General features: G+C 41.4%; 1 protein-coding gene across 3 annotated transcripts in view; it reads left to right on the top strand.

The window, feature by feature from the left end:
* VWA2 (von Willebrand factor A domain containing 2) overlaps positions 1 to 13054 on the top strand; it is a 225181-nt gene that overhangs the window by 198659 nt on the left and 13468 nt on the right. For 2 of the 3 annotated variants that reach the window (XM_069239308.1, XM_069239309.1), the window contains one exon: positions 4540 to 4662. The exons of the other annotated variant lie outside the window; for it this stretch is intronic. In XM_069239308.1, the coding sequence (XP_069095409.1) occupies positions 4540 to 4662 (123 nt within the window). The remainder of the gene's footprint in view (positions 1 to 4539; positions 4663 to 13054) is intronic. 3 annotated transcript variants of the gene reach the window in all.

The following is a 13054-nucleotide window of genomic DNA, read 5'->3' as shown; positions in this document are numbered from 1 at the left end:
TTGCTTTTCTCACCAGGGAAGGGGACACAACATGGGGGAGTGTACAAAATTGAGAATGTTTATGGGAAAGAAGGGTACTGCTCGGTCTTGGCACTACATCTTGGGATCTGGCCAATCTCTTTGCATGTAGTACAGCCAGTGTTTGAATTTCACAACTTACTTGAAGGGAGAGGAGTTACCAGAACCTTCCTCTTAAGTTTTATTTAAAGTATATAAGGTGGGGAATCTTGGCTCTGAGGTAGAAGTAACTCATTCCTCAGGGTGGACGCATTGCTCAGGAAAATCAGAGTCCCATTGGGGAAATTCCTCCTGTCTCAGCTGTTCCGGGTTCCACAGCTTGTCTCTGGCAGACCAGGATGATGTTGGATTCGATCCCTATGGTGATGCATTTTTAATTCTTAATTATCTAGCTTCACTGTGTGCATGCATAAATATACTTATTCACTGCATATATATTGATTGTTGATATACTGCATTTTCTCTGATTATTAATATCTGTTAGAAATGGGGTTTTTGGTTGGCAGTCAGGCTGCCCTCTGTCCAAGCAAGAACCCTCACTCTAGTCAGGATAAGTCACACACAATCCAAAATCAGCCTGTGCCCACCCTCTGGTAGTTTGGCACGAGCAGTCAGGCTTAACTTAGAAGGCAATGTGTAAAGCATTTGTGCAATAAATCATACAATACCATAATATAACACCACAAAAATACACCACACAGTGTTTAGAAAAATATATAATATTTATCTGGGTATTTGCAGGTCAAAACGATCAAAGATGCAATATGAATTTGTAAAGATATCACTGAAAAGTGATATCAAGTGTCTTAAGTCTTTAAAAAGCAAACAAAGTCTCTTTCAAGCACAAAGTACCTGGTTTCTGGTGGAAAATCTCCGCAAAGGGCCGCAGAAGAAGAGATACGCGGAAAAATGGTGTGTGCGTCGATTTCTCCAGAGCACACATGGACTTGCGTCGTTATTTTTCACGCGGGGAAGTCGTGCGTCGTTTTCCGGCGCGCTGACAGTCTCTTTCTATGGGTCGCGGGGATTACCAGATGTCCCAGGTCTGTGCGTGGATTCTCCTGCTTGTTTTCCGGCTGCGCGTCGTTCCGCGGGGCTGTGCATCGAAGTTTCGATCTCACGGCAGGCGTCGTGTCGATTTCTTCTCTGGAAGTCGGGCGGCGTTGTCCTTGCGAGGCTGTGCGTCGAAGTTCCGGTCGTCCCGAAGGCGTCGCGTCGATCAGCGTCGGTGTGCGGCATTTTTCTCGCCGCGGAACAAGCTGTGCGGCGAAAATTTCGGCGCACGAAGCATCCAAGTGAAAAAGATAAGTCTTTTTGGTCCTGAGACTTCAAGCTCTATCCAAGCCCTTGGAGAGCACTTTTACAGCCAGACAAGAGTTCAGCAGGCCAACAGCAAGGCAGCAGTCCTTCGTAGAAAAGCAGACAGGTGAGTCCTTTAAGCAGCCAGGCAGTTCAGCAAGGCAGCAGGCCAACAGCAAGGCAGCAGTCCTTTGTAGAAAAGCAGGCAGGTAAGTCCTTTAAGCAGCCAGGCAGTTCTTTTTGGCAGGTTGTAGTTTCTGGTTCAGGTTTCTTCTCCAGCAAGTGTCTGATGAGGTAGGGCAGAGGCCATGTTTTATACTAAGTTGTGCCTTTGAAGTGGGGGTGACTTCAAAGAGTGTCTAAGAAATGCACCAGGTCCCCTTTCAGTTCAATCCTGTCTTCCAGGGGCCCAGTAGGGGGTGTGGCAGTCCTTTGTGTGAGGGCAGGCCCTCCACCCTCCCAGCCCAGGAAGACCCATTCAAAATGCAGATGTATGCAAGTGAGGCTGAGTACCCTGTGTTTGGGGTGTGTCTGAGTGAATGCACAAGGAGCTGTCAACTAAACCTAGCCAGACGTGGATTGAAGGGCACAAAAAGATTTAAGTGCAAAGAAATTCTCACTTTCTAAAAATGGCATTTCTAGAATAGTAATATTAAATCCGACTTCACCAGTCAGCAGGATTTTGTATTACCATTCTGGCCATACTAAATATGACCTTCCTGCTCCTTTCAGATCAGCAGCTGCCACTTCAACAATGTATGAGGGCAGCCCCAATGTTAGCCTATGAAGGGAGCAGGCCTCACAGTAGTGTAAAGACAAATTTAGGAGTTTTACACTACCAGGACATATAACTACACAGGTACATGTCCTGCCTTTTACCCACATAGCACCCGGCTCTAGGGGTTATCTAGGGCACACATTAGGGGTGACTTATATGGAGAAAAAGGGGAGTTCTAGGCTTGGCAAGTACTTTTAAATGCCAAGTCGAAGTGGCAGTGAAACTGCACACACAGGCCTTGCAATGGCAGGCCTGAGACAAGGTTAAGGGGCTACTGAAGTGGGTGGCACAACCAGTGCTGCAGGCCCACTAGCAGCATTTAATCTACAGGCGCTAGGCACATATAGTGCACTCTACTAGGGACTTATAAGTAAATTAAATAGCCAATCATGGATAAACCAATCAATAGTACAATTTACACAGAGAGCATATGCACTTTAGCACTGGTTAGCAGTGGTAAAGTGCCCAGAGGTCAAAAGCCAACAACAACAGGTCAGAAAAAATAGGAGGAAGGAGGCAAAAAGTTTGTGGATGTCCCCGTTAAAAAGCCAGGTCCAACAATATCCAACTGGTGTGATTATTTGAGTAGCTGCACGTTGCTGCATTCAAATTAAGTGCTTACGTTATTATTTTCGTATATTTGTGCTTGAGACCTGGGAAGTGCCTTAATGAATTCATTACTCAGATTAAGAGTGCTGAATTCTTCGCAATCTTTAGCTTTGAAGCAAAGCAGAACAGGCGATGAGGTCAGGAATGGTAGTGCAGAATGAGGGGAGGGGTTCAGTGGTCTGTAGGTGAGGGTACCTCTTATGGTAGTGTTAGCATCCGATTTCATCTGGAAGTTGAGGTATTCCATGATTGGCGTGGGGTTGTCATTGGTGGAGGTGCAGAGAATGGAGTCCTTGTGGATGATGGCGATTTCTCCGCCCCGTCTGTTGGGGCAGTCACGGTGGATAATTTTCTAGCCTTTGGGGGGATCACCGTGGCGATGTCAGGGGTGGATGATGGGATGGATCAGGTTTCTGTGATGAACATCACATCAGGAGCGAGGGTGGTGATGGTGTCCCATATTTGGATGGCGTGTTTGCACAGGGATCGAACACTGAGGAGGGCGCAGTGGAGTTTAATGATACGACCGGTCGTTCATTGTGTGTAGGTTGAGGTGGGTTCCGTGGTGCAGGAGAAGTGGCAGTTGCGGCAGGAGAAGGGTCCTTTGGTAGTCTGGGTTGAGTCGTTTGAGTTAATCGGAGGAGTAACGGTGGTGGGCTGGCGGACCAGGGGTCCTGACGCTTGGCACTGTCCAGGCGTGAATGGGCACAGATGGGCTTGCCTTTAGCGCACCATCAGCACTGTTGCGCAGTGACTGGCATTAAATGGGCTGGCATGTGGGCAGGGCCTAGCGGGAGGTGGGAATCTGAAGGCAGGAAGCGGCGATGCAGGGAAGCACTGAGAGCTCAATTAGAGAAACACAGGCAAAAAGACAAAAAGCAGGCTCAGCAGACAGGGGGCGGAGAGGAGAAAGCCCTCCCCACACCAGGTAGGTCAGGCAGCTTCTCACAGTTATTGGATAACATAACTGTGATTGAGCAACATTTTGAGAAAGATAAAATATTGAATTGGTGCTTGGGTGCATTCCCTCTAAGAAATGCAGAAAATATTAAAGTGGTACTTTAATTCATGGTGTGTGGCCTATGTGCCTTCTAGGTCAGTAAAGGCACTGCATCCACTCACCCAGTGGAGGAAAGGCTACCATATTATGAAATTCCTATTCTACGTGGTGTGAATCTGTCTTCAGAACATCCACCTTCTCCTTGCTTCACCTTTTTTCAGTTTTTCCCTTCCTCTGTCTAATGCAACCCCCCCCCCCCCCCATGTGTTTCTCTCTCTCTTGCTCTAAGTAAAAGTCTGATGAGGAAAAAAAGTGCTGGTCCCCAAAAATAAGTGCTGGTGAGCCCTAGCTGCAAGCACCGGTTCAAATTAACTACTACATCTATTGTGCGATTTGCATGATATGTCTGTTGATGACTTGGCCCGTGGCCAGGTCGTACCTGTGGCCCAGCAGACATGAAAAATGTGGTGGCTAGACCACCCTAGTGCCTTTGTGTGACGTCTGACTTAATGAGTGTGTGCACAAGTCTGGAAATTGTCTGTATGCGTATAGCTGCCTGCATGTGTGTTTTCTATGGGTGCATTCAAACATATCATCACACAACAACATGCAGCCACTACAAAGAACACAAATGCCTAAAACAAGCCAGACCTTTTACCTTTGTCACTGCTACTGAGCTGGTGTAAGACTCGTGGAGTATCTTCATGGGTTATCACTTTACCGAATGATGTCACACTATGTTATGACAATGTGTACTGAAGTAAGACTTTTTCCAGCCTACATGTGCTCCTTCATATGCTATTTTTTAAGGAACTTTAATTCACTTCTTTTTTAGAGGCTAAACGTCCTGTTAACTTGTGCAGGCCCAATCCATGCATGAATGAAGGAATTTGCATTCTTCGAAACGGGAGCTACCGCTGCGACTGCAGAGGCTGGGAGGGCCCCCACTGTGAAAGGAGTAAGTACCCTTTTATTTAGAACCGACTGAAAAAACAGGAGATCAGTGAGTTAGGGATCTATGTTAACATAGCAAGCGAAGTACTGGTGCAGAGTTGAATATGTCTCCCATCTGGGATCTGGAAGGACAGCGTTTAAAGAGGACAGCCTTGTGCTTTACTGTGTATGGCCTTCGGCTTTCCTCCATTGTAAATGGACCTTTGCATCTTGTTATAAATATCTACGCACTGTATAACACCTGCCCATGCACCCTCTCGCATCAAACCATTCCTTCATGCTTCGTGATACTGTGGCTGCTGCCTTCTATACACCTTCAGAAAACAGTCAGACACCACACTAGTTCCTCCATTAAAGTGGTTTTTAGGCTGATGGTGTCGGCCATTTTCATCACACTGGCATGAATCTCATCATCAAATTGTCTTTTAACAGCAGAACCACCATTTTAGATGCTCTTGAAAAGAGGTTGGTGTACTTCAGTGACAGTGTTCAAACCAACCTCCATGATACAGAGCTCCACTCTCTTTTTCTGCCTGTTACAGCTGACTGCTTCTTGTGGGAGAGATTATAATATTTAATATCCAATCTGAACAAACCTTAAATCGCAGTGCCTTTATATCTTACATTAATGTTTCTACCCCAATCTGCTGTATGATCCAGACACTTAGCATATAGGTCAACAGCATCGTATCTACTGTGACATACTTAGATCCTTGTTTGCTAAAATGTGGTGGGTTTTTGCACGATGCAATGCAGCTTAGCGCTAAGCATGTGGGCCTTTAACATGATGAGTAATGTGAAGTATCTCTTGCGTGAACACGCAATACCTACATACCTGAGCGCGCTAGTTTTCTGCCCATCTATCACTATTACACTGCAGCTATGGTACGCTTTAATAAGGCCATATTTGTTTTTACATGACATTCACCATTCTCCCATCTATATACAATTTCTGCTCTTCAATCGTATTGAAGCATTCATCTTTCTTAAACACTAGTCTGATCTTCTCTAATTATTTATACTAGTTTGTTTCTGTCCTCCTTCTTTTCCTTCTTAAGATTGCTGCACACATTTTCGTAGTTTAGTTTCTTTGTAGCTTTTGCCCATACTTGACAGTGAATGCCCTATTGCAGTGGTCTAGCCCGTATCAGGTAAAATAATAACATATTTACTCACAATTATTGAGCAAAATTTCGAGCAAGATAAAATGGTGAAATGGTGCTTCGATGTATTCCCTCTAAGAAACGCAGAAAATAGTAAAGTGGTAATTTAAATTATGTTGTGTGGCCTGCGACCCTCCTAGGGTAGTGAAGGCCCTGCATCCACTCCACCCACAATATGAAATTGCCATTCTACCTGGTGTGGATCCCACTGCCTTAAGAGTATCCACCGGCGCAGTTGAAGCACTGAAGACAACGAAGCGAGGCCGGCTGAAGGGTGGTGCGACCAGTACAGTCGCACCCAGCACTGACCTTGAGGGGTGGGGGGGCACTGTGTTTACAAACAATAGGGATTTAAAAAGCATCCACTGCAGAGTTCTTTGTGTAAGAGATCAGAGTTTTGTCTAGTGGCAGTTTCCACTCATGCTAAAGTAGCGCAGAGGGTTAAGATGCCTGCTGCAAACAACATGTACCACGCAAATCACTGAACTGTATTTTAGGTGGATAGCTCAGTAGGTTACTGCTTTTAACACAGAGATCCTTTTGCTGCTTGCAGTTCATACGTTACAACCATAATAAGCAAAGTGACCTATGAGCTGTCCTCAAAGAGCTGCATGCAAACTGCATGGTGTAGGTTAGAACGTTATGTTTTTCCCCAAAGTCTTTCATTATCCTAATTTTGCAAAAATTGTGTAGAAATACATTATTATTAGTAAGCTAAGCGTTAACCACTGCAGAATGTATTACATTCTGAGTTTGTGTTTCTCCATACCAAACACTCTTAAAATATACTTTGTAATAGTATCGGTGACCCTACTCCTACACCTTGTAATCCTCATTGTCATGTAACATTTCCTATAGGCTGATTTACTCACGTCCGATTCATCGGCTCTGTATTATGTTTGTGTGTGATGTAAAGTGCTCTGACACCCTACACTGGTATTAGTAGCACTATTAAAAAAAAAAAAAATGAATTGCGTGTGAGAGAGGGAGTATAGAGAGAGATGAGTGGCGCTAGTGGAGTGTGGTAGTTAGGGAATTTGTGGAGAAGAAGTTTTTTTTTTGGAGGGGGTGTGAAGAAAGGATGTCACACTGGGCGCCACCAACGCCAAAGCGGGCTGTGCAACTGAGATTTCTTTTGGCATGCTCTGTATACATTTTAGTTTTTCTAAAACAAACTCCAAAGCATATTTTTTTGATTCATGGCAGAGTGTAAGAATGTGGATCATTATTTGAGGTGAATGAGTACCCACCTCAAAGAATAATCACAACCCTTGCCAGGGTGAACCCTCAAAGGCACTAAATTAACCTGAACCCAAAGCAATATGTAAAGTAACTATGCAGTATTAACAGTAATGAAGTTGAAATGCAAAAAAATAAAGAACCCAAACCAAAGTAAAAAAAAAAAGAGTAAAACTAAATAAACAAAAATGACTTAAAAATGACAAAATTACAATAAGTGGAACCAGAGATATGAATATTTAAAGGTTTAAGTAGGGATAGCGCCAAGAAGCACAATGGGCCAATGATAGTCACTGGTCTCGGTAGACTGGGACCTAGGCACAGTATTAGGCTGACCGCAATAAAACATGATTTGGATACGCCAACCAGGTTCATATAGTCCAAAGATTTTACTTCTTAACTCAAGGACTGATTTAGATTTTGTCGGACGGGTTACTCCCTCTGGCCACTGAAATATAAATCCCATTATTTTCTATGGGATTTGTATTTTGGTTGACGGGATATCCGTCACCGCTGTGACAGAGTAACCTGTCCACCCAAATCTAAATCAGGCCCTTAGTCCTTTAAATCCAAATCCACCATAGGAGTCACTTTTAAGACCTCAGGGAGGCACTTAAAGACAGAGGGCAATAGCAGGGTCAGTTGTCACTGGTCAGCTGGGAAGTTGCATGAAAGGTTACTTGTAGCTTGTTTTATTCATGTGGCTGAACAGGAGGTCAGCCTTATGTCCCTTGGAGTCCACTTCTTTGTTCCTAGGAACAAGAAGTAGCAGGTACATTTCTTCAGTGCTCCTCTTAGGTTGCAGACAGCAGATTGAGTCCTCTTCAATACTTTCTGAGTGTTCCGAAGTGTGTGCCTCAACATGCCTCATTTATGCCTGTAACAAGCTGATGGATTGCCCTAACCAATGAGGCAAAAGTTCCTTGGGGTATCCCCACAAACTCTGGGCATTTTCAAGAGGGTGAAAATCTTTGCCCACGCTAAACCTGGGCTCGGAGGGCTGGAAGTGGATGCAGGGAGTGAATTATTGTAATCCTAGTGTCCTCCTACATCTAACACCAAATCTAATTTGAAACAACCACTGTAGCCCTTAATAAACCCAGTGACAGCACAAAAACAGGGTTTGTCAGGAAGCAGAGAGCAGATGCACAAGAACTGTTTTGACACCCTGTTACCTCATTCTCAAATGCAACCCCAGTGTTATGTGTACACCCAACAGACCTGTCAAGCAGAATTTGACACTCAAGCAGGGTTTGATACTGCAGTGCCATGGAGGATACCCACAGCCCCACCCTCTGTATTCTGTGAGGGTCAAATAAGTAATCTCTGCCCATTCTAGTCAGCCTGTTGTTTTCTTGTGAGAGGCATCTCACACCCTTTTCACACATATTAAAATGCCAATTACTGGCTAGGGGAAGCTGGAAAGCAAATGCAAATTATCCTACAGGAACGTCAGGCAGGGATAAGGCGACTTTCTAAAAGTTGCTGTTACTTAAAATGTATTAAATATCTGACTTCACCATTGAATTGGATTTAGTCAGTCCCATTCCCTAGACATAGTCTTTGTATTTTAATCTGCACTCTGGGTTTCTCTATGTGCCAGCCAGCCTTCCTACAGTGAATGCTTTGAGGTGCTAGGTACTGTAAGAACATGATAACTATACATTTCTACATGCGCTACATTTAATTACTATGCACCCTTCCTTGTGAGCTGCAAGACCAGCATAATGGTGACTTGTGAATATTTAAAAGGGGAGGTGTTAACCTGTTAAAAGGCTATATTTTGACAGGTTGAATTGCAGTTTTTGCAACGCTGCAATCAGACCACATTGGTAGGCCTGAAGGCATGTTTTACACTGTCATTGTAGTGGATGGGCTTATAGGTTCTGCAGTCCACTAATAACGTACAGGCCTCAGGTACACTATACTAGTGACTTATAGGTAAGTTAAATATACTAATTAGGAGTATCCCGTTCCAACTATGTTTAAAAGAAGAACAAAGGCACTATACTACTGGTTAGCAGGGGTAAAGAGTACAGAGTTCTAAAGCCAGCAAAATATAGTTTCCAGCAGAAGGTGACATCTGTGGTAATCACTCAAAAAAGATGGATTTCCTTCACAGGGTCATTTTATGCTTCCCTACCGATAACCACCATGGCAGTCCAGGGTAAGGAGATCTAATGACCTGGCAGTCAGGTGGCAGACAGTTATCATCGTAGGTAATGCTAAATCCTGCAACTTCTCTTTGTGAGAGTGTCAAATTGGTGAAACTAACAGGTGCTCAGCATGCTGGCTCTATAAGATGACCTGCATTACACATCTCTTGCATCGTATTGTCCTTTTCTTAACTCTTCATGTGTTAACGCACCACGCTGCATTTACTTGGGTGGGTATGCTTGCCATCAGATCATTCTTGTTACCATTGGTCACATAGCCCTTGCTAGCACATTTGAACATTTAAAGCAATCCTGCTTACTAAATTGTTTGTGCACATCCTAGCTAAATCATTTTCTTTTTTATTTGTAGGTCTGGTGTTTGCCAAGTCCTTTTGACTTTAGTAAAATAATATACATAAGATACTTAAAGGGGCTTTCAGCTACCTTTCTTCATCTATTGGTCTGTTGTTGTGTCACTCACCTTTTGGTTACACGCCCTACAGCATACAGCTTGCAACAGTGGGTTAGCCATCTTCAGCCACTGATAAACTTTACTTCGACTGACTGCATTATGCTCTTTTATAATGAGCACATCTACATATAATGTAGTTCTCTTCACTTCCAGTGATTATGTTTTCACTTTATAACTACTTGAGTGTTGCCTTTGTGTTTAGAGCTTGAGGTGAAAGCAGGACCAGATGTTAACACAGCCCCCATTCCATGCTTTATCAGTTCTTGTCTCCAGACAGTGTTGTTGTAGAATCCTTTTGAAGTGTCCTTTGTTTATCTGTCTGCCGGTATTTCACAGAGTACCAGATTGCATCCATTTCAAACTGTTCAGTATTACATTATTCTCTTTTTACTATGCAATAAGTACACAAACTGAAAGCTTCAATAATATCCATGTGAATTAATAAGTGGACAATTCGTCTGAATTTTTTATTCTGGACTCATTTTCACCAATATTTCTTTAATAAACTTTGCTCACAAAGAAAATCTGCGTATTGTGTTCTTCCCTTCTTCGTTTCCATCCTTCTTTCATGTTTTCCTTCTTTCTATCTTTCGATCCTTTCTTTCATCTTTTCTTGCTTTCCTTCTTTCTCCCTTGCTTTTAATTTCCTGCTTCCTTTATTTTCTTCTTGCTTTCTTTCCTTTCTACATTCATTCTTCCTTTGCTGCGTTCATTTCTTACGGTTTTCTTTCCTCCTTTTTCCTTTGTTCTTCCTTGTTTCCCTTCTTTATTTCTTTACTTTCTTTTTTTATTTTGCTTCTTCCTTTCTTTTCTTTGTTCTTTCCATCCTATTTCCTTTCTTTGCTTCTTTTGTATTTCCTTTTTTCTTTCCCCTTTTCCTGCTTTCGGTCGGCTCTTAATTTCTTTCTTTCCTTCTTCTCTTTAATCCTTTCTTTCCTTTACGTTTCACATTTCCTTCATTCTGTCTTGTCTTCTTTCCTTCCTTCATGTTTATTTTCTTTCCTTCGGTCTTTCCTTCATCCTATATATTCATATTTTCTTCTTTCTTTCCTTAATTTCCTTTTCTATGTTTCATACTTTTTCCTTCTTCCAGTATTGTCTTCCTACTTTCCTTCCGGTTTTTTCTTGTCTTGTTCTTATTCCTTTCATTTATTGTATTGTTTCTTCTTTCCTTTTTTCTTTCCATCTTTCATCCTTTTTTCCTTCTTCCTTCCCACATTCCCTCCTTCTTTCTTTCCTCCTTTTTCTTTTTATTTATCTGTTTTACCTCCTGATTTCTTTCTTTCCAGTTATTTCTTTCTTCTTTGCTTTTTCTTTCTTTCCACTTTCCTCTTTTCTTTCCATATATCCATTTCATTCCTTTCCCCCTTCCTCTTTTTCTTTTTGTTTGTCCCTCTTTCTGTGATTCTTTACTACTTTGTTTCCTACTTTCTTTTATTGCTTATTTCCATATTTCCTTCTTGTAGCCTTCTACCTTCCTTTACTCTTTTTTCACATTTCCTTTCTATTTCTTTCCATCTTCCATCCTTCTTTCCTTTCATCCATGGTTTTGTTCTCTTTTCTTCTTGCTCTTTGTTCTTTTTATTATCTTCTTTCCATTTCTACCTTTATTTCGTTTCCATCTTTCTTACTTTCCTTCCATATTTCCTTCCTGCTTTTTGTTCTTATTACTTTCCTTCTTACCCTCATTTGACTGCTTGTTCCCTTTGTTAGTTTCCCTTTTTTCTTTTCTTTCTTTTCACCTTTCTTTCCTGCTTTTCCATTCTTTTTTCTTGCTCTTTTTCTTTCTTTCCCTTTTTCACTCTTTCCATCTCTTTTCTTCCTGCCCTTCCTTTTTCTTTCTTTGTATTTGTCCTTTTTTTCCTTCCTTTACATATCTCCCTCCTTTCTTTCTTCCCTGCTTTTTCTCTTATTTGCTTTTTTCCTTCATTCTTCTCTTTCTCTCTCTCTCCTTTCCGTCTTTCTTTCCTTTTTCTTCTTTCTTCCTTTTCCCATTTATTTATTTTTCTTTCTTTCATTCCTATTTTCCATATTTCTTCCTTCTTACAAATGTTCCCTTCATTTTCCCTTCCTGCTTTTTCTTTTTCTTTTTTCTTTCTCCCCTTCTTTAATTCCTGTTTACTTTTTCAATATCCTTTCCTTCATACCTTCTTTCTTTCCAGCTTGCTCCTTTTTTCTTTCTTTGTCTTTCTTTCCACCTGACCTTTTCTTTCCATGTTTCCTTTCTTCTTTCCTTTTTATTTATTTCCATCTTTCCTCCTTTCCTTCATTCTTTCTTTCCATATTCACCCTTTCCTTTCTTTCTATAATTCCTTTTTCTTTATTACCTTCCTTCTTTCCCTCCTGCTCTTTTCTTTCCTTCCATCTTTCTTTTTCTATCTTTCTTTTTCTTATTTCTTACTTTTTTCTTACCTTATTTCTTACCTTCTCTTTTCTTTGCATTTTTCTTTTCCTCTTTTTACTTCCTTTCTTTCCTTAATCTTTCGTTTTTTATTTGCTCGTCTTTCTCTTTCCTTTCCTGCCCTTCATTTCCTCTCTTCCCTTTTCTTTTAGTCTTTCCTCCTTTCTCCCTTTTTCATATTTCCCTTCTGTCTTTGTTTCCTGCTCTTTTCTTCGTCCTTTCCTTTTATTTTCGCCCTTTTCTTTCCTTCTTTCTTCCCATGCATTCATTATTTTTCCTTTTCATTCCTCCCTTCCCTCTATATTCAATTTCCCCATGTTTCACTCTTTTCTTCCTTTCCTGCTTTTTTCATTTTCCTTTGTTTTCCTTTCTTTTATTTCATTCCTTCTTTCTTGCTTTCTTTCTTGTAAATTTTCCCTTTTTACGCCCCTTTACTTCAGTTTTTTTGTTTTTCCTTTTTTTATAATTTCTTTCTTTCCTTTTTACCTTCCTTCTTTCTTTCCTGCTCGGTTCTTTTTTTCATTAATTTTTATTCATTCTTTTTTTCCCCACCTATCTTCCTTTCTTTTCACGTTACCTCCATTCTTTCCGTTTTCTTCCTTCTTTCCTTTTTATTTCTTTCCATTTTTCTTTCCATTTTACCCCTTTATCTTTCTCTTTCCATACGTCCTTCCTTTTTCTTCTTACCTTCCTGCTCTTTTCTTTTTATCTTCTATCTTTCCTCATCCTCCTCTCTTTCTCTTTCCATCTGTTTTTCTATCTTTCTTTCTTTCTTCCTTTCTTCTCATCTGCCTTTTTCCAGCTTTCTTTTCTCTTTCTTCCTTTCTTTTCATCTGTCTTTCTTTCTTGTCATCCCACTTACGTTCTTCTCATCTTTCTTTCATTCATTTCATCTTTCTTTGGCTTTCGTTCTTTTCACCTGTCTTTCTTTCTTCTCATAATTTTTCTCACCTTTTTCTTACTTT

Source organism: Pleurodeles waltl, chromosome 6, assembly GCF_031143425.1.
Source record: "Pleurodeles waltl isolate 20211129_DDA chromosome 6, aPleWal1.hap1.20221129, whole genome shotgun sequence".
Taxonomy (NCBI): domain Eukaryota; kingdom Metazoa; phylum Chordata; class Amphibia; order Caudata; family Salamandridae; genus Pleurodeles; species Pleurodeles waltl.
Note: the sequence above shows the minus strand (reverse complement) of the source record. Positions and strands in the feature narration are given on the sequence as shown.